Source organism: Spinacia oleracea, chromosome 3, assembly GCF_020520425.1.
Source record: "Spinacia oleracea cultivar Varoflay chromosome 3, BTI_SOV_V1, whole genome shotgun sequence".
In the NCBI taxonomy this organism is placed as follows: Eukaryota; Viridiplantae; Streptophyta; class Magnoliopsida; order Caryophyllales; family Amaranthaceae; genus Spinacia; species Spinacia oleracea.
In genome coordinates, this window is record NC_079489.1 from 113,010,463 (window position 1) to 113,032,267 (window position 21,805).

The 21,805-nt window shown below is 38.5% G+C and overlaps 1 protein-coding gene across 3 annotated transcripts; it reads right to left on the reverse strand.

The window, feature by feature from the left end:
* Nucleotides 1-2,242: 2,242 nt before the first annotated feature.
* Nucleotides 2,243-11,346, reverse strand: LOC110790881 (cysteine-rich receptor-like protein kinase 43). Of its 3 annotated transcripts, XM_056840677.1 has the most exons (7): nucleotides 11,201-11,346; nucleotides 10,319-10,448; nucleotides 9,669-9,808; nucleotides 9,305-9,515; nucleotides 4,272-4,506; nucleotides 4,031-4,181; nucleotides 2,243-2,872 (listed from the first exon to the last, which is right to left on the reverse strand). In XM_056840677.1, the coding sequence occupies exons 4-7, from the start codon at nucleotides 9,477-9,479 to the stop codon at nucleotides 2,474-2,476; spliced, it is 960 nt and encodes a 319-aa protein (XP_056696655.1). In that variant the 5' UTR covers nucleotides 9,480-9,515; nucleotides 9,669-9,808; nucleotides 10,319-10,448; nucleotides 11,201-11,346; the 3' UTR covers nucleotides 2,243-2,473. The 3 variants fall into 3 exon arrangements, with proteins under 3 accessions (XP_056696655.1, XP_021851334.2, XP_021851333.2); XM_021995642.2 differs by lacking the exons at nucleotides 10,319-10,448; nucleotides 11,201-11,346 and adding an exon at nucleotides 9,902-10,236 and having other exon boundaries at nucleotides 9,669-9,805; XM_021995641.2 differs by lacking the exons at nucleotides 10,319-10,448; nucleotides 11,201-11,346 and adding an exon at nucleotides 9,902-10,235.
* Between the last annotated feature and the right edge of the window lie 10,459 nt (nucleotides 11,347-21,805).

Here is a 21,805-nt window from a genome sequence, read left to right on the forward strand (position 1 = left end):
TTCATTGGTAATTCATGGAAGCTTCAAAGTCGAATCATCAGGTTTCATCTTGCTCCATATTTTTGTGCTTACTTGCTTAGCATTTTTCTTAATAGTAGTTTCTCTTTCTTGTGTAGTCATTGTTGTGTTCACTTATGCAAGGTATTATGTGATTAATTATGCAAGTTTTTTAGTTTATTTTTGAGCTTCTTAATAGTAGCATATTAGTCTTCTATGTTGTGATGTATTTTGTGTGTTCATGTTAATCTAATAGGTTTTTGTATGTCCCAGCACCTCATACAGCTGAGGTCATTGCTGAGTCTTTAAAAGAATGCATTCAATCTTGGAATCTTGATCTTAGATTGTCTTCTATAACAGTTGATAATTTCACTACAAATGATGCAATGATGGATATTTTGAGTGGGGAATTTCCTTATGGTTCATTGATGTTGCATGGACGTATTCTTCATATGCGTTGTTGTGCTCACATACTAAATTTGATTGTTCAAGATGGGTTAAGTGTTGTATTTAAAGAGGGTATTGAAGGAATTAGGGACAATGTTGTCTTTTGGACCTCATCACATAAGAGAGCTCAAAATTTTGATTAAGTAGCTAAGCAAGTTATTCCTCATTGTTCAAGAAAACTAGTACTTGATTGTAAAACTAGATGGAATTCGACTTATGAGATGCTTGAGGTTGCCATGAAGTATAGGGAGGTGTTTGTGGTTCTAGTGTTCGAGATAATTTGTACAAAAATGCACCACTTAATGAAGATTGGGATAAGGTTATGAAAATATGTGAGTTATTGAAAGTTTTTAATGATATTACACATCTATTTTCTGCCTCCAAATATCCTTCTGCCAATGTTTATTTTCCTAGCACTTGTGAGATTAAACTGTTATCAAACAAGTAGTTGTCCTACCCTCCCATTTAGATAAGACAAATGGTCCAAGTGATGGTAGAGAAATACAATAAATATTGGGTAATGTCAATGGCTCTTATGGGCGTGGCAATTATACTTGATCCTAGGTTCAAGTTGAATCTCATTCGATTTTACTTTCGTTAAATTTACAATGCATGTGATGTTGAAGTTGAGGTAAACAAGATTTATGATTTTCTAAAGGAATTGGTGGAGGAATATGAGAATAGAAGTGGCAATAATCGAGCAAGTAGTAGCCAAGTGCCTTCAACTAATGTTACAAGTAGTATGGGTCCAGTGTACATGGAAGAGTATGCACAATTTGTGTCACAAGACTTTGGCGTTGGGGTAAAATCTGATTTGGAGAAGTACTTGGATGAAAAAGCTGTCGCACCGGATCCTAATTTTGATATTCTTAATTGGTTGAAAACAAATGGAAACAATTATCCCCTTCTACAAGAAATAGCAAAGGATATATTGAGCATTCTTGTTTCTACTGTCCCATCGGAATCTGCATTTAGTACTAGCGGACGTATAATTGATCCTCATTGTAGTCGACTTCATCCGGATATGTTCTCAAAATTGGATTTAGGTGGAAATTAAAGGTAAAACTAATTTGATTTAATTATTTATGATATACTAAAATTAAATTTAGACTCTAATTATATATATTTATGCAATTTTGCACGTGGTGGTGTCGTTAAGGTGTTGAATATATATGATCTTGAGGACCATGTTGAAGATAAGGATGATGCAAGATCTAATATGGATGAAAATGTTGTTTGTGTTGATTGAGATTTTTGTATTTCTTTAAGTAATTATTGGAGACATTATTAATTTTCGGTATTTGTCGTGTTTCTTTAATGTACTAATTTAATTAAGAACGTTAAAAATACTTTTATTTTTAGCTTGAGGACATTGATAAATATGTTGCATTATTGGATCTTGGAATCCTTTGATAGGGATGATATTTGTTATGCATTGGCTTGTAAGTGTTAAGGCTGTCAAACAACAGTAGAAACAAGAATTTTTTTTTATTATTATATTATTAAGCAAGGGGGTATAGGCGGGTAAACGCGGTTGGTATCATCCACGCGGGTAGTGGAGCGGGTATGATTATAGGAATAAACCCGCCTAGACGGGTGTGGACGAGAAAATTATACCCCCTGCGGGTGGGCTGGTAGGTGATGGGTGTAAATTTTTTTGGCGGATGCAGGGGAAGGGGTCCCCGTACCCACACCGCCCAATTGCCATCCCTAGAGCCACGTGTTGCAGCTTGACTAGGCCACGCTGGATGGCCATTTTATGTAACATCACTAAAAAAATGCTATTTCATCACTTCCATTAAAAAAATGCTATAAATTAATTGAATTACGAAAACAAACTACAGGAATATGTTCCTACTCTCTTTCAATTTAATTTCATTTACATTCCTAGAAAGTATTAAAACAACAAAATAACAAACTATTTACACAATTTAAAAAAGAATAACGATCAGCTCCTACTCCCTTCTATTTAACTTATCTCTTTCTTTCACTATTTCTACTAAATTATCCTTGAAAAATATTATTCACGCTATCCCACAGGCCGTTTACCACGAGGATCTGACCCTAGACTCCTAGCAGTGGTGGTAGTAGCAGTAACAGTCATCGTACTGGTGGTGCCATGAGTGCCATCTGTTTTGGTTGAGGAAGATGCACCCGTAGAAGCAGTTTGAGATGATGATGCCCCTGGAGGTCGAGACCTCCGATACCTTGAACCGGGGAAGCCTGGCCTGGTTGGCTCTTCCAGACTTGTTGGTTTCTTTGACAGCAAAACCACCACACGCCGCATTGATGGCCTTAAATTGGGATCTGATTGAGTACACAATAGCCCAATTTGAACACATAGAGCTACTTGTTCAGCATCCGCTGTGCTTGCTATTGATGGATCCAGCACTTCCAGACTTTTACTTTTCTTGAAAAGCTTGTAAGCCTGCCAACCAAAAGTATATTTTAGCTCTTATAAGTACATGATTACATCTTAAATAACCAAGTGTAGACAAAATATAGTCACAATCTACTTTTCTACTCTGGCCCTTCTGCTGCATCAAAAATTTGAAAGAGATGTCATAACGTAAAAGAGTTCCGAATCGAGTCAGCAAACGAAAGCATGAGCTCATCGATTCGTCTCTCTCTCATCCTTACTCTTCAACACGACAGCCTCCCTATAACTCTAGAAACATTTGTATGGTATAATGACTTCTTAATGATCTTTATGACAACTCATTTTGTGCCCACCATTTCAAATTTAATCTATAGGAGATTTTGACAAATAAAACCCCAAACCCCACTTGAGTCTTGAGTTCTTGACACATCAATAAACATTGGTGCATTGAATTTTGACATGAGATCCTTTATCGAAATACTCTGTATCAACAAACGTCACAAATAACAAATTACTCCATCGTTTGAAATTTATTGTCCCGGACCTCTCATACTTAACAATATGCTCATATGTCTTGATTTTAAAAATATACCCTTCAATAGTTGTGTTAGTCAGCCCCTCAGTTAATATAAGGACATAAAACTAAAATCCAGTAATAATCCTTTACTATTTCAATAAAATGACAACTTCAAGATATCCATCCATAAATAGTACTTGTATATTTGACAAATATGATTTCCGAATGGAGTATTTACTAATTAGAATATATTGTTAAGACAAAAAGGCTTATATTTTCCAAGTCATTACCTGAAAAAAACCAAGTTTGAATCAGTCAACAATTGTAATGAGCCCCCCTCCCCCCTCTTCTACCATTATATAAATGTCAAATAATGCATAAAGTAGACAGCAACCACCTACCAAAATATACCCCACCCACATAATAACTAACTTACTACAGTATTACCAAAGAAAACGTGATAATGACTCATGTGTAAATGTGTAATATTGACATGGAAATTCCACGAGGCTGGATCGAGTAATACGATGTTATCTACGAGATAATGAATGTAGGGTTTGTTCGCATAGTCCAAATTTTGCAACAGCAACCAGCTGAGTTCTTGGTATAAACGACCTTTATTATGGATCAGAGAGAGGGTGTTTTAGAAGTTGCTAAACAGATTTGACTCATAAAACCCAATAACTTACCCATTCAAGTAAATTATGAGTATCAAGGGCTAGGTTGTATGAAGAGTTCTTCTGACCACTAATCAGCTCCAACACCACCACTCCAAAACTGAATACATCAGCTTTCACTGACAAATGCCCATGCATGACATATTCCGGAGCCATATAACCACTGTTCCAATAAATAAATAAAACACTACAGGTTAGAAATCAAGAATGCCGCTATATTAGGGGAAAACAAACTTATATAAGAATGACATACTTGGTACCCGCAACCCTAGTATTTACATGTGTTTGGTCTTCAGGAAAGAGGCGAGCCATGCCAAAATCAGCAATTTTAGGGATCCATTTATCATCAAGTAAGATATTGCTGGCTTTGATGTCGCGATGAATGATGCAACTATGTGAATCTTCATGAAGGTAAAGCAATCCTTTAGCTATGCCTGCTACAACTTCATACCGTTTCTTCCAATCAAGTAGTTGCCGCTTATCTGGTTCTGCATCAGACACCATCAGTATCTCGTCATTTTTTTTTGCTCCAAATGGACCAGTATTAATTAATATTTGTGCAATTGTACTGATGTTACAATGGCATTTGGAGTTGCTTAAGGTTAAATAGTTCAGCAGTCAATGACATCAGATCTCATGAAAGCAGTATAGCATAAAGTGAAAATAATAAGAAGAAAATATATATGAATTAAATATTTGGTATACACAACAAACAAAAGTCACGGCTTCAATAACTACCAAAAGTGCAATAGATAGTAAGCCTGGATGCCATAAGCGCACAATATAAATATATATGTGAAAGTTGTACAAAACCACAGATGGTATGTGAACAAGGAGAAGAATTTTCAAATTTCATAATATGCTTCTATGATGTTAAATGGTATTTAATTCCCCCCCATGCCCTTGTATTTGACCCATATAATGAATCAATTTAGAGCTACATATTATAAGGCTTCAAAAGATCACTCAATTCTCTGATTTCCTAATAAGCAACTAATTTACCACATTCGGCACATCAACTGAAGTAAAACGAGAAAGGGAAAACAAACAAAAGAAAAGGTGAGAATAGATGTAAGAGAAGGACCATAAATTTCACGCCAACCATAAATTTCTATAAGCTGACATATGCAAGTTACACCAATTGCAATAGCGTAACACCTACAATTATTGATTGAGAAAAAGGACAGAAAAATTAGCGTACATAGGGAACAAAAACAATTTCCTCGCAACAACAATTATGCATGTCACAGCGAGATTAATCACGAAAGAAAAAACTAAATAAGATCAAGAATCACCAATTGCTGATTCCCCGTAGAACTACCCGCACTTCTTGCACTATTCCATATTTAATACAATGATGCATAAGAACAACGATTCAGAAATCAGGTTCAAAAATCAGAAATGAAAGGCAAAAAACTGAGAAGCATGTTTCTTAGAGTGTCGCCCAGAAAAGGAGTGGTTTCCTTGTATCATTACTTTGAATACAATGATTTATGTATATAAGGAGGCTAAAAGGGAAGGAAAGAAGGTCGTAAGAGAGGCTAGAGCAAAGGTGAATCAGGATCTTTACGCAAGATTGGATACAAAAGAAGGGGAAAAAGACATCTATAGACTTGCTCGAACGAGAGATAGAAAGACGCGAGACATCGGGAGGATTAAATGTGTGAAAGATGTTGATCAAAAAAATTTTGTGGGAGATAAGGAAATCAAGGATAGATGGAGGTTCTACTTTAATAACTTGTTCAATGGGGATCAAGGGCGCGATATTGGGGATACAAATATCCCTCGGGATATGGTTAACCTAGACTTTATGCGAAGAATTCAAAAGAGAGAAGTCGAAATGGCACTGAAAAAGATGGGACGCAAGAGGGCAGTGGGGCCCGATGGTATACCTATCGAATTCTGGAGATGCTTGGGAGAGAGAGGGGTTGTATGGTTAACAACTCTTTTCAACAAAATTTGGGGAAGTAATAGGATGTCATTAGAGTGGAGGAAAAGTATTATCATCCCCTTGTACAAGAATAAGGGTGATGTCCAGGATTGTGCCAACTATCGAGGAATCAAAATAATGAGTAATACTATGAAACTTTGGGAGCGGACTATTGAGCAAAGATTGAGGAGAACTGTGAAAATTTCGGAGAACCAGTTTGGATTTATGCCTGGGAGATCGACTATGGAGGCCATTCATCTTATAAGGCAACTAATGGAGAATTATCGAGATAAGAAGAAAGATTTACATATGGTTTTCATTGATTTGGAGAAGGCGTATGATAAAGTACCAAGGGAAATTCTTTGGTGGGCATTAAGTAGGAAAGAAATTCCGAGGAAGTATATTGATATCATCAAGGACATGTATGAGGGGAGTTAGCACGTGTGAGAACTAGTGTTGGTAAGACCGAAGAATTCCCCATTACGATTGAAGTGCATCAAGGTTCCGCACTTAGCCCGTTTCTTTTTGCTATAGTCATGGACGAATTGACGAGGTCAATCCAAGATGGTATACCCCGGTGCATGATGTTTGTAGATGATATTGTGTTAATTGATGAAACAAAAGGAGTGGAAAGTAAGTTGGAGTTATGGAGACAAACTTTGGAATCTCGGGGTTTTAGGCTGAGTAGAAACAAGACGGAATACATGGAGTGTACGTTTAGCGGAGTCCAAGATAGAGAGACAGGGGCGATTACCTTGGATGGGAAAATTGTTCAAGGCTCTGAAATGTTCCGTTATTTAGGATCTATTATCCAAAAGGATGGAGAATTGGATGGCGATGTGGCCCATAGAATCAAAGCAGGTTGGTTTTGAAGTGGAAAGGTGCCACAGGGTTCCTAACCCTATGTGATTCAGGCATGTCTCACTCAAAGATTGAAGGGAAAATTTTACCGCACGGCAATTTGACCGGCTTTGTTATACGGCACGGAATGTTGGGCAGTAAAACATTGTCACGTGCACAAGATGAATGTGGCGGAGATGCACATGTTACGTTGGATGTGTGGGCATACAAGAAAGGATTGTTTGAGGAATGAGATTATTAGGAAGAAAGTAGGGGTTGCACCGATTGAGTTTAAAATGATGGAAAATCGTTTAAGATGGATTGGACATGTAAGCAGAAGATCAAGTGATGCCCCGGTTAGGAGAATAGAAGGGTGGAAAAGTGATAGAATTGCAAGAGGTAGGGGAAGACCTAAAAAACTTGGAGGAAGGTGATTGAGCACGATATGAGCTTTCTTGGGATAAAGGAAAATATGGCGTTGATAGGATAGAGTTGAGGGAGAGAATATACATTGATGACTTCACTTGACTTATACAACTTCTATGTCTCTGTTTCTTTCTTTTTCTTTTTTTTTTTTTTTTTTTTTTATAATTCTTTAATTTTTTTTTAATTTTACATGCTATTTTGAAATGTACTTATTTTACTTATTCATTTATTTTAAACTTTACTTATTTTTATTATCTCTTACTCCGTACAATATTTCTTCAATAATATATATATATATACATTTTTCTCTTATCTTACATTCATTAATTCCACTTTCTCTTCCTTGTTGTTTCTTTTTTACTTCCTGCTCCTTTCTGGTTTGATTGGTGACAATGACGGTCTCCTACGACGATTCATGTTAGCCGACCCCAAATCATTTTGGACTAAGGCTTCGTTGTTGTTGTTGATAATGTTTTGAATAATGTATTTTGGAGATAAAAAAAAGCTCGAGGAAATCTGGTTGTTAGGACCATGTAGCACTATCATACCTCTCAATTGCTCGAGCGTAAGCTTCAAACATTTGACTCTTGATGCAGGTATGCCAGGCAGGATTCATTTGGTTTTATGCCCTTTTCTTGATTCCTTTCCAGTTACCTAGTGCCAATCAAACAGCTTCTCCTCAATGTTTAATGGCTTAGATTTGATTGGTTTATACTTTCAGCAACTAAGATTGTTGCAAAGGATAAGTTGTTGTTTTGCCGAGGAAAAATCAAGTCAGACTGCCAAGCTGGTGAAGGCGTAAACTTTCTCCTGTGCTCTATGTATGATTTATCTTTACTGTAATGTAAGTACCTCACGATGACATTAGGGAACTCCATGCAGGACCCAAATGATCTCTAAAATAAGCTCTGCAAGATCTGGATCACATTTTTTATCCCGCTCAAAACACTTATTAGGCTTCCCGGGCGAGACAAGCAACTCTCACAAAAGGTCCTTCGCCCAAGACCCAGAGCATACCAACTAAAGTGACCTAGGAAACCTCGAAAGCACTCCTCCAAAATCAGCCCATCATTTAAGGTTTGCAGGCCACGACGATCATACCTTTTCTATCAAATTATGTATCCAAATTTTACCTACATTTCTATTTTTACCTTAAAGTTAGCATGCACTATTGGCGTGTTTGGCAGTAGCGTTTAAGGTGGTGGTCTGAATAGATCAAAACACTAGTTGTAAAAATTATAAGCGTTTGGCAAGATAGCGGTTAGCGGTACATGTAGCGTTTGTGTAGCTTTTCTCAAACGTTAAATATATGAGCTTTTATAGGTAGCGGCTAGTGTTAGATCAAATTATAGTTCCTTTTCAAAGAGTATATGTCGCATTTATTATGTTTTACAATCTCAAACGCTACATTTTCCGAATACTCATACTACCCACATCTACTTTAAAAATAACCATTACCCTCTACTAGTCGACATCTATCCGCTAATCAACCCTTAAAAGGTACCTATTACCGCTAGTTTTTCCGAACACAGCTTATACCTTTCTTGACAAATTAATCATTTTTTCCTCCGTGCAAAATAGAAATAAACGAACACATTCACGGTACTTGTACACACTTATTCACAGAGATTGTTTCAGTTGGAGCGTGTGTGAGTGAGAATATCTCTTAACATTTACATGTATTAAACACCATATTTATACTTTACCCACTTCCCCGGAAAACGTATCACTATATCCTTAAGAGGGGCATTCAATTCATACTCCTACAAACAAAATATAAGAGTTACATGAACTATATTGGAAGGTCAAACAAAACAGTTCAGTTTCCTGAATTAGTAGCAGATAATCAGATATTAACCCAACATTTCAAAGGACGTCTTGCTCAAATCATATAAACCTTTCTTGAATCATGATGGGTTAAGACAATGAGATGATGTTTCCAAATACGGTGAAAAAAGGAGTAGTTACAAAATGTACTCTCGGGTTCTGGAATACAGCGTAAATAAAATCACAAACACAACCAAAGCAAACATCAAAAATCCGGAACAAAAAACATGAGAATTAATAGCAAATTAAGAGAAAAAACTTACTGAAGAGAAGTTTGTCAAGGCTCTCATTAGAGACATATTCATAAACAAGAAGCTTATCTTCACCATGTGTACAATACCCCAACAAATTCACAACATTCCTATGCTGCACACGAGCCAACAACTTTGCTTCATTGATGAACTCCTTTTGCCCTTGTCTCGAATGCTGTGACAGCATTTTAACCGCTATCTCTCTTCCATCCAATAATTTACCCTGCGCCCACAAAAATAAAAATCCCAAATTTCAACATGGTATTATCAAATTTCGAATTTTCAAATTAAGTTTCCTAATTTATTCTACTTGTATTTGTAGAGTACACCACCCAGTAACCAGATTCTAGAAACAAATTTTAAGAAAAAAACATACCTTAAAAACAGGACCAAAACCCCCTTCACCAAGCTTGTGAGAAGGATGAAATTTATCAGTTGCTTTAACTAATGTGTCAAAGGAAAATTGCTTTTGTTCTTGGGCTGCAATCTTCTGCAAATCTGCTTCTTTTGATCCTTCTAACAAAAACCCAATTCATAAAAATTAGAAATACAAAGTAATAATCTTAGTATAAATTTAGAAACTTTTAGGAGGTGATGATAGATAAAAACCTTTGTGAGTGTAGAATTTCAAAGGTTTCATCATGCTCTTGATGATGTCTTTGGTTTTCATTATTTGATACAGAAATTCAATCAAATTCCATAGATATGAAAACAAAAACTCAACAAAGAGCAGAGTTGAAAATCTGAAGGTGCTGTGAAAGAAAAAGTTAGCTGACTTTTCAGAAAATTAGCGTTCAGCAAAAGGAGTCTTTTTGTGTATTTTTAAAAATAAAAATAAAAATAAAATAAAATAAAATTGGAAGCTACAATAATTTAGAAGGGGATCTGTTTTTGTATTGAAATTGACAAAACTAATTTCAATGTTGTTAGCGAGGACTAAAAGAGAATTTAGAGTATAGACGCGTTGATAGAGTCATAGAGGCGGAGAATGCACGTGGAATTTTTGCGTGCTTGTTTAATTCATACCTGCGCTCTTCCGCAGTTCCGCGTCCTAAAATCTCCTGATTGTAGCTCTTTAACTCCATGACATGACTTCACCTTTGTTCTTGAGGTCATGTTTCAATTTTTTTTCCCGGCAACAATATACTCCCTGCGTCTTTTATTAAATGATATACTTTGATCAGTACGTAATTTCAGGAGAGTGAGTTAAATTTATCAAAAGGTCTTGCGCGCACAAATTTATTGTACACCAAAGTAACTTTTACCTAGTTTTTTTTTTTTGTAACTTTTATTATATTTTGGTTAACTTTTATATTATGAAAAGAAATTGATAAATTAACTTTTTAAAAGATTAAATGATTCATTTTTATACATTATTAATGATTTTGAAGAAATTTTGTTATTAAAATAAGAAAATTTTAAAAATATAAAATAGATAACTTTTACAATATAAAGATAACTTTTATGTATTTTGAGTCAACTTTTACTTCGGTGTACAATATTTATTACACACCCCTTGTAAATAAGAATTTGTGTAAACTTATTAAAATAAGAGGAAAGTGGATAGTGATCGAATTATTTATTGTAATAAAAAGATTATGTGGGTAAATGTGAGAAACACAAGAACGAGAGAAATATTAATATAATTGGAAATGGTGAGCATGACATCCAAAAAAAGAAAGTGTATCCTTTACTAAAATACGACCGTTTGTGGAAAATGTATCCTTTAATAAAATACGAAAAGAGTAATAAAAATACAAGCTAGCTCATTAAGGGTGACACAAGACTCCTAAAACATTAGTGCAATGACCTTGGGACACCATACAACTAGCGCAACACAAGTGACACTAACTACAGACTTCTTCCTTGGATGTACGGACCAACTCGGTGAGGGGAATGAACATTTACCTTTTGCAACGAGCTTGATTTTTCCAGATGCAGATGTGTAAGCGCTACAAGGAGGTATCTTGTACATGTTGGCACGTTCCCGAGACAACCTGCAAAACAAGATTATTTCCTTAGAAATATTCTCTCCGACGCTTAAGTAAGTATTTTCTAGAGAAATAAAGTTTTAGAGAGAAGGCAGAGCAAATTATGGTAATGTTAGGCAAGAGAATTGAATGTCTTTTTACGTTGGGAATTGTAGTATTTATAGTGCTAGGGTATTAGGGAATTGCTCCAAAACCTAGTTACATGATTGGTTATTCCTTCTAGATGGGACATGTGTCCTTAGCATTTAGTATCAAGATGAGAGTTGGAGGGCTTAATGGGCCTCCTTATGTTTGGGCCTTGTGGCTTTAGACAAGGTTTGTTTTATTAGGTTATAAACAATCGAATTGACATGTGGAAACAACTTAATTGCCAGAACCCATGTCAAATGCACATAATCAATTAGCATAATTTAGGTGACATGTAATTAATGATGCGTGCTCTCCCTAGCTGCTCCCGAACCGAACAAGTGAAGGTAATATGTCCTTCACCCAATTTGCATTAGTCTAATCCCAAAGGTTCAGATTAATTACGAACAATTAGTTCAGTGATATTAAGTGATCGGAACACCTGGCTAGAGCAATGCTTCCGATCAGTGAGTTCTAATCCTAATTAGGCTCACAGCTTACTCTTGACTGAACCTATAAGGTCACACCATTGGCATGTAATAGGTCATCGGATTAAAAGAATCGGAAATTCAATTAATAGCTTTTCGGGAAAATAGTTCGGAAAACATAAATGTACGATATGACGTTGGATCGGAATCGTATATCGTATTGCGTATGTTCGTAAGCTAGGTGAAACGAATAATCGTATCATATGACGTTAGATCGTGTCGTACGACACAATAAATAATTGTCGGATGCTAATTTAAACACAAGACGTAGTGCAGCCCACGAGCCGAATGCGCGAAGCACTCGAGGCCCATGGGAGCATGTGCACAGCCGCAACAACACAGCAGCGCTGGCCCAAGCCCACGCGATTGCTCGTGTGCGCGCTGGCACGAGCACAGCATCACAGGCGTTGCGCACAGCAGGCAAGGGTGCGGCCCAAGGCCCACTGCCGTGCAGGCCCATGCGCGTGTGTGTGTGTATGTGTGGCTGGCCGGCTAGGCCTTGTGCTTGGTCGGTTGGCACACTGTAGACGCCTACATTTGTCCCTAGGCCCGAAGCAGTGTTTTCGATGATGAAACTATAACCCGCTCGCCAATAAAGCACTATGGTTAGCTGAAGAACGACCCTCGACTGACTGAAAAGACCATCCGGAACAGAACCTGTTAAATATAGTAAACTTCCAAAAATAGAAAGCTTCCTGAAATAGACTGGACACATATTTAGTCGCATTCGCATTCCGATACGGCTTAATATGTGGTTGCATCGATAGAAAGATAGAATATATTTGTCCGCATTACAGCACAACTGTATGCGCCACAATGTTCTAATGCTTGCCTTCAGGCTCTAGAATAATATAGCTCGGAAAATAACACTTCTCAAACTCGTGCTTATTGGGCACAATACATGTAAATGTTAACCAAGTTACTTAAAAATGCTGACGAGTGCCTAGAATACGCTCGTTAGCCCGTTTAGCAAATGATACGTCCTTACGAAGTCAAATTCTGTCTTATAAATTATTATTTGGATCATGTACATCATATGATTGAATAGGCCTTGGAATAATATTTCCATAGACTTATCATAAGCCCAAATCCGATTTAAAACGAATAAGTTATAAGGCTTTTACTTGGGATTCGCCAAAACGGACCGACCTCCACTCTTTGGGCCATAAGTCGAGATTTGCGAAGCCCATATATACGACACAGGTGGAATTGGAAAACTGGATTCTGTAGCTTTCCAACCATATATTACTTGCAAGAATCCGAGTTCGTATGAAGAAGTTATGAGCTGTTAAAGATTGATTTTTCTGGAAATCCGCAGATCTGCCTGCGCTGGAAATTTCCAGCCTGGCAGAGCAGCGCTGGAATATTTCTAGCGCTCTAATTCAAGCGCCACTTTTTTCTAGCGCTTGATTTTGATTCTCAATGAAATTCAAACTCTTCAAATCCTATCTTATGGTGCGCTAGAAATTTCTTGCGCCACAGTTTCAAGCGATGGAAATTTCCAGCTCTCACATGGCGAGCGCTACTTTTTTCTGGCGCTCGAACTCTTCAAATATCTATCTTATTTTGACTACCTACACTATAAATACAGCCCTTCTGCACCCCTTTTTCAATCATCAATTCAGTCTCACTCCTCTGATATTCTGAATTCTCTCTTCCCTCTCTGATATACTAAAATTCTATTGACGTCCCGCCCCGCATTCATAGCAGTTCTGTCGTATTAACTCTTGCTAAGCAGAACTCTGTCCGTACAAGTATTCAAACCATCCAATTACTACCGAAGTTCTAGCCCATTCATAAGCCAAAACCAAAGAATTTAAGAGGAAACTCTCCAGGAATTGAAGGAAGGGTAATGATCTAAAAGTCAGTATAAAGGTTATTCTAAAGCTAAAAGGATCCTCTGCTAAGGCGAGTGGTAAGTGTTCCTGAGAACCGCAGTATAGCCTACGCTATACTATAACCTGAAATCTACCTTTTTTATTGCTTTCACCATCTTTATAAATCTGCTCACTCGATCTGTTTATTTAATCACGCCTAATAAGATAATCTCTAGACAAATCTAATTATTGTTAAGCACCTTGAATTAACCTAAATCACTATTTTGACGACTGTTTAGTTAATATCTCTGCATTAAAATCAACTCAGAGTGGTAATGTAGCATAAAGCATGTCCCATCGTCGTCACAATTGAACTAGTAAGGATCGTGCCACGTTGGCTAATGCTGGGCACTCCCCTTATTAGTAAACGTCCCCCGAATTCTCAATCTCTGCTCCGCTGGATGTACGTTGAGGAATCTCCACACCAGGGATCATAAGGGAACCTATGGCCGTTGTGAGTCAAATATGTTTGCACTCCAGGCATATCACGATAATTGGGTTTTTTCAGTTTTACTCCTACAGTCTAGTAAAAAGAGGCTAACGCCCATAGTTAGTTCCTATTTACTTAATATGCTTGCCACATCCAGAGGGGAAAAGTCGTGCGGGCCGTATACTCTTTTAGTGGCGCCCCGTCGTGTTTTTCGACCCCCTCATAGTGGCGACTCCACTGGGGACAATATTGAAATAATCTGTGCAAGTAGTGCGTCGGTGAGGAAGCCGTGTAGCAGAAATCGAACGCTACGCCACAATTGTTTCCTTATTATGTTCGGACGACCTGAATATTCAATGTGACGAATGATCGCGACAGAACCGCATAATCGAATCTTGGCTTCCTTGGCATGTTTCATCTCGGAATTCTAGACTAAGGACACCTATCAGCCAGGGGGGTGCACGCGCTTCGGATGTTATCCACTCGATGCATTCACAATGTAGCATATCTACCAAAATCGAACCGCTTATCGATCTCCTAGGTCCATTCACGGTATATGCCACTCCAGCACGTACCGGATAGGCCTTGATAAAATTCCTCATGAACCTGACTACTTTGACAAGGACCTGTTAGGGGATTGGCGATAAGTTTGGTACACTTTGACACCCAAGCCTATTGAACCTTAGAGACTAACATAAACTGAATGCGCATCATACTTGAATTCATGCTTGTTGTTTGTTTGATGTAGATTCTCACGTGCTATGTGAAACTAATAAACCAGACGCTTAGTTTAAGGTCAACAACGCTTTCAAAATTCCAAAAAACTCTTTAAAACGTCAAAATAATTTTAAGGCTGCGAATCAGAATCAAAATTCCGCAACTAGGAGCTCAGCGCCAGAATAAAACATCGCTGCTCTGGCCAGCGCTAGAAAATTCCAGCGCGCAGAATCTAAGTGCCAGAAAATTCTAGAGCTTGCGACGAGGAAAAGAAAAAGTCACAATGGCCAGCGCCTAAAATTCTCACGCTGACCAGGCAAGCGCTGGAAATTTCCAGCGCTGCAATCTTGTGCGCTATTATTTTTCAGCGCATGTCTACTTTTCCTCGCATTTAAGCCGCAAATCAGAACTTGAGATTCTAGAATCCAGTCCATCGTGCAACCAATTCAGAAGACCAAAATACGCATCTGCCCTAAGCATTAGGTAGGTCTGGCTGAAAATACCCATTCTAGAACGCATATTCAAAATTGCGCCGAAGGTATTCTAACGGAATTAAAGCCTCATTAAGTCAAAATTAACAAACAAAAATATGCATTAGCTTCTATCATTCAAACCCAAAGGCCAAGTACGCGCAAATTACTTGTTGTTTGCGTCAGAATGCTGAACGTTTGAGCGCACAAACGCTCAAATGAAGGGCGCAGTTGTAGACACCTACTTTTGTCCCCATTCCCGCAAGGGAAAGGTTCGATGATGAAAGCATAAAAACTCCACTTGACAACGCATCTCCTATAAAATAAACGAATCTCGATTCCCCATTTCATTTCACCCGAAACCAGCTATTTATGGAAACCTGCTAAAAATAGTAACTGCCGTAAAAAGTAGCTTCTAAAAGTGGCAAATCATAAAAGATATAAACCTGTCAGAATTAGGTGTTGCATTCCAACATAAATCCTAAATGAGATAGAAAACTGCGAGAATCCTATTCCTAAAAGGATTCAGAAATAAGAGTTACGTATTAATTAAAATCCTAACGAGCCTAGAGTTCGTAACGGGCCCAGACGCATTCCGTCACAAATTGAAACGCGCTAAAAGACTCAAATTAATCTCAAACTCTACGGATTTTAGAATCCGAATCTTACTAAACAAAAAACTGCCCAGACCCTATTTTCAACGCCTGGCTCTGGGCGCCGAAATCTTCGGCGCCCAGGCCTGGGCGCTGAAAATACCTGGGTACGTTTCTTTTCCTAATTCTTTGTGGATTAGAACTCTGCAATTCTATCTTTCCACGAACTCTTCCCTATAAATAGACCCCTAGTTTCAACGTGAAACGACACATAACAACACATAATATATTCTGAGTATTGACTCAAAACCCCTGAGCCCAAGCCTCTCGCTGCGAAACTGTTCACGCGTTCTGTCGCAATCGATCCATAAATCGAACAGAACGTATCCTGTCCCATAATCGAGATTCGTTAAATAAAAAGGAGAAATAGCAAAGTCAAAGTGGTTAGTTTTCTGAGACCCTGACGCACCTCTCAAGGGTGCGTCGTAATGTGTCCCTTTTCGATGATTTAACTGCTTTCCTCGCCCTTTTTATGAACTGTTAAACTAACCTAATATGATTGTTCTATCACGCCTAATAAATATAATATTTTTTGGAAATCGGATTATCATGCTAGGTCCCTTAATGATATTTAAATAAGATAATCACGATCGAATTAGTATTATATGCTGCATACTGCTAAAATCAATTCAGATTAGTTTAATAGTTAACGCATGTCCCTTCAATTATTTATGCTGAGCTAGTAAGGATATCCTGCCTCTGGAGTTATCGACGAGCGAATTACTCCTCTCGGTAGTTACAGTGCCCCGAACCCTCAATCTCTACCTTGCGGGTGTATATTGAGAGATCCCCACACCAGGGATCACAAGGGAACCTACGGCCGTCGTGGTCAAACATAATTGCACTCCCTTTATGTCACGATAACCGGGTTTTGTCAGTTTTTCTCATTGTTGTTAAAAACTGAATGGCGACTCCTATATTACTAGTCAATTGGGTGTATACTCACAGGAAATCCAATTACACTTGATTGAACAAAAAGAATCGTCACACCCACGAGGGACAGGTCACGCATTAGCCTCGCGCTTTTTCGACCCCCTCACAGTGGCGAATCCACTGGGGATAGTGAAGGAAATACTCGTGCTTGTAGGTAATCAAAATAGCCGAAGGGTGAAACGATCCTACCCCACGTTTATTTCCCCATCAAGTTGGGACGACCTGAAAATCAGTATATTAATGTGAACGGGCAGAACATCATAACGAATCTCGGCTCCCTCGGGAGTTGGGACTAAGGATACCTTTTTTCGCCAATAGGGGGGTGCATACGCCGCACATGTTTCCCACTCGGTACTTGTGCAGGTAGTACACCTATCCCGATCCCAATCGCTCGCCCATTAGGTCCCTCTCGCCTGCATGCCCCCTTGGCTTGCACTTGCGAGTTGGCCTCTTGAGCGAAATTCGTCTGTTGAAGACACTACCTCGACCGGGGCATGTGTTGGATCTACGATAGAAGCGGTACCAAGCCAGGCATAAATAAACTACCCATAGAAGCCTATCATAAACTACGTGGCATATTTAATTTTCAAATCCATGTTTGTAATGTAGTTATGTGTAGCGAAATATGTGATTGTGTGTGACAAACTATCCTAGAAAACCAATGACCTTAAAAATTGCCCAAACATTCATAGACTAATTTGTCAAAGAGTTATACCGAAACACGTGTTCCGCAAACCCGAATGATCGCCACAAAATAAGCGACGCTCGGGATGGCCTGTAACGAATCCCACAAACGCTGTCACGCGTAAAGGACGTTATTAGGCAAGCACGCAAATCGAAGTCGCATAAACAGAAAACAGAAAACGAGAACCAGCCAGGGACGCATTTTCAACGCCCCTGGCTGGGCGCCAAAGTTTCTCACGCCCACTGCTGGGCGCTGAAGTTGCTGCCTGGCCTTTTGGTCAGGCACAGCAGCCTCGTTGCCCCCGCATGAAGAAAATACGTAGCAAAAAAAAAACTTTTCGAAAAAATTGCTGCGAGGGCGTATGAAAAGGCACTCGATTCTAAAAGCGACTAAAAAATAAAAATAAATAACTCTTTGTGTCGTTGTTAGGCCTCCTACGACGATAATGCTCGGCACCAAAACCGAGCATGCTAATTAAACCTTGAATGTCACATGGGCGAAGTATTCAAAAAATAATGTTCGAATAAAGTCTTCAAGAAAGAATTAATGTTCAAATAGAAAATGAATAAATCCGAGTCTAGACTAGGCTATGCCAAAGTACAGTCTAAATCCTAAGTCTTAGTTGTCTTATCCATAGAATCGGTCCTAATACTTGGTGTCGTTCTGCGAGTTAAAAGGTTAAACCATATTGAGTCTCCCTTCCTAACATTTAAATCAACAAGCACCCCTATGTAATTGTCATCCCTTGCTAAGAGTCTACGGCCTCAATACTCTCTCACCAATAAAAAGAATATATTATAGTATTTGCAAAATGGAAACGGTCACATTCTGAAAATCATTCCCCCATAGTCGCACAACCCCCAAAGTGAACCTAAGGTGTCAATACCATTGGCAAAGAAAAATTAATGGCCTCAAGGCTCATAATCACATTGGGTCATGACTATCATAGTCCTCTCGAGTCACTCACTCCTTGAAATACCACTAAGTACGGACTAAAAGATTTTCCATGAATGCAACATGACCAACCATGAAAATACCCAAATCGGCATACCATAAGGCTACCATTGGGGTAAAGCAATACACACTAAGAGAGAAGCCGCACTAATGATTCTAGTCTTGCAAAAATAAAAATTCGATCTCCCCAACTAACTACCTTGCCAACATTAAGCAAAATGGCGCCTGACAAGTGAACACCCAAGGGTTAAAATCTAAAGTGTCAACCAACGTAAGTTATGGTCTAATTAGCCTAAGTCTGAGAGTCGCTTGGTCAAGTATCATGTCATTATTTTGAGTCTAGGCCACCTCCTTGTATTCATACACGGGTTATAATCAGAAAGATTAATGAAAGTTTGAGTCTAAATCACAACTTCCAATTAAATCCCAGAAACTGGAATCTGAAAAGAAGCAAAAAATTATTTTCGATGTAATTCTTTCGTTAAAATTCAATAAGGTAAAAACAACATTTTGAATCTACGCTATTTGCACATTTTAAGAAACGACTAAATACGCTTGCAAAGTAAGACAATTTAAAGGTCCACCCTAGGCCTACTAAAATTAAAGGTCCACCCTAGGCCCGCTAAAATTAAAGGTCCACTATAGGCCTACCAAACGTGGCTCACTCAGTCTCGCCTCGTGACTCAAAGACCACAACCATCTACCTCTTAGCCCAAATAAAAAATTTGAAGGATTTATGTTGGGGAGAAATCCCAAGCAAAAAGAAAAAATAGAAAGAGAAAAGGGAGAGAGAAAAGAGCAAGCCATGAAATACTTAAAAAGAAAGAGAAAAGGGAGAGCGAAAAGAGCGAGCCATGAAATACTTAGCCCGTACCTCCCAAAGTACGAAATTTACCCAAGTAAACGAAGGAAAAGAATTGAGTCAACCAATCCAAATCATAAAATTCTACGATGTCTACCCTTTCCAATCCTTATGCTCTTAGACGCCTTCGCTCTGGGGTCCCTGTTCAGCTCATTTTAACCTATCCATGTTCTCATTGCCATGAACCAAGAAGCCATTACCTCGACTCTTGTTCTTGAACTCGTTGTCAACCGCAAACCACGCACGGCCATTGACACGTGCGTCATACCCCTTATTTCCAAAACCTGCTCTTATACCACCATTAGCATAATGACCATATAACTTGTGTGGATACATCCTATACCCTTGAGCTGTCCCCATGCTATTCATTGGCCTTGGTTGGTGTAATCCTCGTGCTCGACTAATACCTATACAACTTATCCTATCTCATTCAACCCGTCCTTCAAATCGTCTTGAGTCACGAATAAAAAAAAGAAGACAAATGGAAAGTACAGAAAAGTAATAAATAATAAAAAAGGAACTTTGCAAAGCGCCTCTAAAGTTAGTCTAAAAAGAAAAAGAAGCATCTAGCGCACCAAAAAAGATCCGCCCAGAAGTCATTTTTAGCGCCCAGAGCTGGGCGCCGAAATCTTTATCGCCCCAGCCTGGGCGCTGATTCCCTCTGCTTGCTAAAATTTGTCCAAAAGTGCTCGTCATTTTATCCGCACATGCACGGAAAAATAACGAACACTTGGGGGGTACAATACGTATTCAGATATACGTACCACCAAAAAAAAAACACCAAAAAATACATGTACTCAAAAAAATATAAAACAAATTTTTGGCTTACGGCAAGGCAGCGGATTAAAATAATAAAAAACATCACTTATTCTACCGTTTCAAATAATATGTTTCCACCTCAGAACGTACTTGTTTAAAATAGGCATTCTAAGAAACCATTTTCTAGGCTAAGAACTACGCAAGACCTGATTCCAAATTAAATCTATTTAAGGCGGATACGTAGGCAATCCATGATTCGGTCCAACCAATTTGCAAAAATATTAAAGCCTATAGAATAACAAGAATAAAAATAGAAGTCCCTTATTGAAATTTAATTACTTGCAACCCAAGTCGAAAGAAAAATTTAAGTCAAAGGAATAATCCAAGTCACCGAGATGCCAAAATTAATGAGCACACATCGAAAAATAATAAAGGGCATGTAACCTTGCCAGAAGGAGCACTCACACTCCTAGGCACTTAGCCAAGACTCAAAAGACCGCTTTGCCTCAATTGAATGGGGGCTAGCGCAAGCGTCCATAATACTCGACTTGACCCTCTCTAAAGCAAACTAACTCACTTAAAGACTTTCTTTCACCACTAGACATAGTCGTTCGCTTAAAGACCTTCTTTCACCACTAGACACAGTCATGATCGCCAACAAGTAGTAAGGGCAGTAAGCTTGCAATAAAGAGGATTGTTCTACGGCATCGCCCCATCGTTCCTTCGAACTCAGGGCACCCGTTCATGGTAATTCAAATGCTTGCGAATCCCCTTCGGAAAAAAAAAAACAGACATTGTCAATAGGACTTGGCACTTCACCAAGGCTCACCCTACTCAGACATATGACACGGGCATCTAAAATCGAAATCTGAAAGCATCATTAATGGGAAGACATAACAGCAACTGGGGGCTAAAAATTGAAATGAAAGAGCTAGGGAAAGAACTAAGTATACCTTGACCCTTTGTACAGACATACACCAAGTAAATCTAAGTCAATTTGAAAACGGTTTATATTCCCGCAATTCTGGAAAAGATGGCCCTAAAGCCTAAAGCATATGCCAAACGGGCACAAGTATGTCTTGACGCCTGCACCCTGGCTTCCAGCAAATCCTTGGACAGCATTCCGAAAATCGCAACAGTATTTTGATTCACTCATGTAATCCTGTACGAACCCTTCTATAAGTCAACCTACTTAGGACACCTCGGATTGTACACAGTAGGACTCGGATTTTAAAAAATTTTCAAATGATTTTTTAAAGACTTCTTCGAACATAATAAAGAGTCGTTGATTTAAGCTAAGTATGTGTTTATCTCGATGTTACAAAGTGAGTCAAAAGATTTCTAAATATGATTATGGGTAAAGAAAGGCACCTAACTTTTGGTCAAGGCACACTTCCACATGTTACTACCTTGACCATGGCGATGTCGCATAATACGACATTTACAAGAGAAGTAGCAAAATCACTACTCGAACGTACCTCGCACTAAACGAGTCTGGTTCAAACTATTCATGATCCGTGTCACCATGAATGCATAAAGACGTATGCAAAGCATTATAGCACCAAGCC

Coding starts and splice junctions, on each gene's coding strand:
- LOC110790881 (XM_021995641.2), bottom strand. CDS start 9,962: ATGAAAACCAAAGACATCATCAAGAGCATGATGAAACCTTTGAAATTC. Junction 9,809..9,901: donor GAAATTCTACACTCACAAAG/GTTTTTATCTAT, acceptor GGTTTTTGTTAG/AAGGATCAAAAGAAGCAGAT. Junction 9,516..9,668: donor GTTTTGGTCCTGTTTTTAAG/GTATGTTTTTTT, acceptor TTGTGGGCGCAG/GGTAAATTATTGGATGGAAG.